At 35.8% G+C, this 5,544-nt stretch overlaps 1 protein-coding gene across 1 annotated transcript; it reads left to right on the top strand.

Annotated features, from left to right (window-relative positions):
- Nucleotides 1-2,758: 2,758 nt before the first annotated feature.
- On the top strand, nucleotides 2,759-4,368 carry LOC104648721 (uncharacterized). Its single transcript, XM_010326541.1, has 2 exons — nucleotides 2,759-3,179; nucleotides 3,365-4,368. The coding sequence occupies exons 1-2, from the start codon at nucleotides 2,759-2,761 to the stop codon at nucleotides 4,366-4,368; spliced, it is 1,425 nt and encodes a 474-aa protein (XP_010324843.1).
- The last annotated feature ends 1,176 nt before the right edge of the window (nucleotides 4,369-5,544 follow it).

Below are 5,544 nucleotides of genomic sequence, written 5' to 3'. Positions count from 1 at the left end.
TTATGTGGAAGGATATAAACAATTCTATTATGATGTGTATATAATTCAATAGTCCAATGCAATCTACACATGAATTCACTAAGATCATGTAATGATCAATTCACCCACTTTAAAACCAATATTAGGAATTAATTTAATACATGGGTTCATGGATTTTTTTTCTTAAAACATTCAATTAACATAAATTACTTCACGAAACATTGATTTAGGATTTTTCATGCAAGAACTCATGCTTAGAATTTAAAATCGGTATTTCTATGTTTTTAAGCATCTTTGAAAAGCCATTGAAATTAGCTCCTTCAATAGAAAAGGAGTAAGGGATGAAATAACCATACCTTAATTGAAGAAATACCACAAAATTAGGCTTGAAATCTTGGAGAGTTTGACCTTCTCTCTAGAAATTTCTCACGAATTCTATTGTTCTCACTGCTAATCGGCGAATTTGATTAGTAAAAGTGTTGGAATGGTTGTTAATCTGGTGGATGAGCGTTTTCGACCTCCAGATCCGTCGTTAAGAGTGGAGGAATTGAATGTTCAATCGAATAATAAAGAAATGACGGATGGAGCATCATCTTCCTCTTCGCGATTGAGGGAAGAAGCGATCCAAGTTGCGACTATAGAGGCGGAGATGGATGAGTTTCGTCACAATCGCGAAAGGGATCGAAATTTGAGTGGATAAGTAGGAGACATACAAAGGAAGGATAATTTGAAAGAATTGGCACGAGTTGAATCGAGATTACAAGGGGCGGAGAAATTACAGGCTATTGAGGCGGCGAAATTGAGATCGAAGGCGGCGGCGCAATCGCAAGAGATTGAACCGGTGAAATCGAATTTGATGGAGGCGGCGCTATCGAGTTCTGATGTAAATCGAGTAGAAAGAGCGAGTCAAGAATCAGTTACTGGGGAATCTTCACAAGGATTGAATCTCAATACTCAACAAGAAACGCAAAACAGGGGAGTTCGTAATATTGATTCTAGACATGCAGGTGAAATTGTGGAATCGCGACAGGGAAGGGAATTGGAATTGCAGAGCAACATTCAAGACAAAGGAATTCACAAAGGTCAATCACTGGGTAATCCATCGTCCAAGGAGAAAGAATTGGATCATCAAACTCAAATTCGTAGCCATGTACAAATACAACAATTGGGTTCCACTTTGAACAAGGAACAAGGAACAAATATGCAACCTCAAATACCTGCAAATACAACAAGTAGAAATCAAGGGTTGAGAGAAGTAGGCCAGTGCTCAAGACAAAGGCGATTTGGTGATTCTTTGGTTAACACTGCAGAAAGGCATGAAAATGTTCAAGGTAATCTTCCTTCCAATGTTAATTATGTTGATGATGGCATGTTGGATGCAAGAACTGCTAAGGATACTAGTAGGAATCAAGATTATCAAGCCAATTTTCCTAAAATTACTAGCAACTTTGATCGACCTACACAAAAAGGAGTAACTGCTAAGAATGATCCTTCTATAGGAAATAATAATAATTTTCCTAAAAAGGATCAGATATCAGAACCAGCACCATATACTGTAATCCAAACATATGCAGATAGACTTAGGTACAATCAGTCCAAGAGGGGTGTAAGTATCAAGCTAACGGAGCCTGAAATAACTACCAAACAAGGGTTACCTGCAGTTCTATATGTTAAGGAAGAAGTTGTTAAAGATTTGGCATCAACTTGTAAGTTTACACTCATTGGAAAATTCATCTACACAATGCCAAAGGTTGAACTGATCAGGAAAAATTTTATACTGCAAACACAACTTTCTAGAGGTGTGAAGATAGCCCATTTTAATTCGAGGCATGTATACATTGATCTTGACAATGAATTAGACTACAATATGGTATGGACTAAGCAGAGGATGACTATAGCTGGACAAATTATGAGAATACAGGCCTGGACTCCTAATTTTAAGCCTGAGGAAGAGACACCATTGGTACCAATCTGAATATCTCTTCAAGAGTTGCCATGGCACTGTTACAACAAAGAGTTCATTACTAGTCTTTTATCACCTATAGAGAGAGTTCTTTACCTTGATTCAGCTTCTATTAACAAGACAAGGGGGAGTCAAGCAAGAGTGAAGGTCCAAGTAGACTTAACTAAAGAAAGACCCCCACATATTTGGATGGGATATATTGGTGAAGACATAACGAATGGGAGATGGCAAAAGATTGAATATGATAGTATCCCAGACTATTGTTTTTACTGCAAGCATCAAGGGCATAAGGAAAGTGATTGTATTATAAGAAAAAGAGATGAAGAAAATAAACAAAAAAAGGAGCTGGACAAAAACAGGAATAGGAAAGACAATACAAACAATACTGCAGACATACAGGGTACAAAAAGAGGGGAAACTGGCAGAAGTGACATTGAATACAATCAACACAAGCATCAAAATATTGAAGGTCAATAGCCTATGATACAAGAAGAATGGCAAACACAAAAGAGAAGAAATGGAAATCAACAAGTTAGATTCAGCACTGATAAGGCAGTCTCCCAGACACAGCATACTCAAACAGGTATTGTATCTATTCCTACTCAAAATACATATATTAATTTGGAAGTGCAGGAATATAGTACTACTGGAGATGAAGGAGAGACACATAATGAGAAAATACAAGAGCACAATCAAGCTTATAAGGAAGGAAGGAATGTGCATAGAGAACAAAGGAATAAACAACCAAGATAGGACATTCAAGGCTATAAAAATAAACAGGCTGTATATCAACCTGTTTCAATAAACAGACCAGGTATGGACTTGCTTCCTCCCCCTACAAACCATGGTATTGACATTGTTGGTGTAGCTGATGGAGGAGAGGCTGGATATGGTCAGGAGGATATTCAAATTTCTAATGTTAATATTTCTAAAGGGAAAGATAAAATGGATGGTCAGGAGTCTATGTATAATGTTGATAAAGAACCACCTGATAAAAGGAATCTTGACATGCCTCAACAGGTTCCTCTAGATCATTCAAAAAGTGATAATTTGGATGAGTATAGGGAACCTGATTCTGAAGATGAGTATGATGGAGATACTCATTATTTAGGTGAGGGTATTGAAACAGGGGAAGAGATAAATAACTCTGATCAAATTCAAAAAGGCCCTTTGCTTCACACTTCTAATGTTGATGATATTAGAGACATTACTAGTAAACAGGGCTTGTCACCTAGAGGTAGAAAGAAGTCTAAACAACATAAAAACACTAGCAATATTAAGCCTAACACTAGGGCTAGGAGTAGGGGTCTATAATGTTGAAGATCATCTGCTAGAATACTAGAAGTATTAAAACTTTTGGCTCTTTTGAAAGATTTTTAAATCTTAGGAAAATACATGATCTGTCTATGATTGCTGTATTAGAACCCTTTGCTAACAGTTCTCAGTTGGATTCTTATAGAATGAGGTTATTGATGGACTATAGTTACAGTAACTCTAATAACAAGATTTGGATATTTTGGTCTGATAAGGTGAAGTGTCAAATTGTTGATATGGATCAACAACATATAAGCTGTGAGGTTATTCATGAACATTGCAGTGACAATTTCCATATAACTTATGTTTATGCTAAGTGTAAAGAATATTTAAGGAAACCTCTTCGGGATGGTATGCTGAAGTGGTCTACAACTGTTAAGCCATGGTGCATTATAGGTGATTTTAATGTTATTACATCTACTCAGGAAAAGTGTGGTGGTAGAGCTTATAATATTAACAAAAGTTTGGAATTCATTAATATTATAGAGTCTTGTGGTTTAACAGATTTGGGTTATCATGGTCAATATTTCACTTGGTGCAACCATAGAAAAGATGGAGCTCGAATCTGGAAAAGACTAGATAGAGGCATGGTTAATGATAAATGGATGGAAAAAATGCCTAAAACTACTATCACACATTTTCCATCAGTAGGATCGGATCATTGCCCCTTACTGATGGAAATTAGTGACAATAAGGAACATGTGATTAGATATTTTAAGTTTCTCAACTGTTGGACTGAGAATTATTCTTTTCTAAAGACTGTGGAAAGTTGTTGGAAGAGGCAAGTTGAAGGTAAACCTATGTGGAAATTTCATACTAAAATGAAAAGACTAACAGCTACTTTAAGGTATTGGTCTAAAAAGGAATATGGAGATGTTTTTGCAAAAGTGAAAGAATATGAAGAATTAATCAGCAGTGTTGAAACTTCCAGTATTCAGGACAATAGTAAGGAAAAAAGAGAAAATTTGCATTATGTCAATGCACAGTATATTAAGTATCTTAAGCTGGAATATGTAATTCTTCAACAAAAAACTCAATTGCATTGGCTAAAGGAAGGGGATGCTAATTCAAAATATTTCCATGCAGTGTTGAGAGGAAGAAGGAAAAAATGAACATTCATAAAATTATGAATGACAATGGGGAATGGATTCAAGGGGATGACAATATAGCAAAGGAGGCATGTGATTATTATAAGGATATGTTTTCTGGTAGTTCTTTAAGAGTTAATGAGGAGATTCTTCAATGTATTCCAAACATGGTTACTGCTGATCAAAATGATGTGTTAGATAAATTACCTGACATGGAGGAATTGAGAAAGGTGGTAATGAGCATGAATCCAAACTCAGCCCCTGGTCCTGATGGCATAGGTGGGAAGTTTTATCAGTTTTGTTTTGATATAATTAAAGATGACTTGTTAGCTGCAGTTCAAGATTTTTTTAATGGTGAGATTATGCCTAGGTATATGACTCATGCATGCCTTGTTTTGCTTCCTAAAATTGAACATCCTAATAAACACAAAGACTTTAGACCCATCAGTCTTAGTAACTTCTCCAATAAAATCATTTCCAAAGTTATGAGTATGAGATTGGCTTCCATTATTCCTAAGCTAATTTCTGATAATCAATCTGGTTTTGTGAAAGGAAGGAGTATTTCGGAAAATATATTGTTGGCTCAGGAAATTATTCATGGTATTAAGTTGCCAAAAGAAGGGAACAATGTGGTGATCAAATTGGATATGGTGAAAGCTTATGATAGAGTTTCTTGGTCCTACACTTGCATGGTGTTGAGAAAGTTTGGTTTTGGGGAGATATTTATTGACAGAGTTTGGAGAATTATGAGTAACAATTGGTATTCCATTGTTGTTAATGGCAAGAGACATGGTTTTTTTCAGTCAACAAGAGGTCTTAAGCAAGGAGACCCTTTATCTCCAGCCCTATTTATTTTAGGTGTTGAAGTACTATCAAGACAATTAAATTTGTTGTTTCACAATCAATTATATAGAGGTTTCAATATGAATAAGAAAGGACCCCAGATTAATCATCTTAGTTTTGCAGATGATATCATTATCTTTACTTCAACTGATCTTAAATCTCTTCAGCTTATTATGCATACTATTAAGGAGTATGAGGGGGTGTCTGATCAGAGGGTCAATAAGGATAAAAGCTTTTGTATGGCCACTGTAAATACTAGAACTGATATTCAGGAAATTGTTAAGAGTGTTACAGGTTACCACATGAAAACAAGCCCCATCAACTATCTAGGGTGTCCTTTGTACATTGGAGGGAAAA

Source organism: Solanum lycopersicum, chromosome 8 (genome assembly GCF_036512215.1).
Source record: "Solanum lycopersicum chromosome 8, SLM_r2.1".
Taxonomy (NCBI): domain Eukaryota; kingdom Viridiplantae; phylum Streptophyta; class Magnoliopsida; order Solanales; family Solanaceae; genus Solanum; species Solanum lycopersicum.
The sequence above is the reverse complement of the archived record's forward strand: the minus strand, read 5'-3'. Positions and strand labels throughout refer to the sequence as shown.

Coding starts and splice junctions, on each gene's coding strand:
- LOC104648721 (XM_010326541.1), top strand. CDS start 2,759: ATGGACTTGCTTCCTCCCCCTACAAACCATGGTATTGACATTGTTGGT. Junction 3,180..3,364: donor ACAGGGCTTGTCACCTAGAG/GTAGAAAGAAGT, acceptor TTGCTGTATTAG/AACCCTTTGCTAACAGTTCT.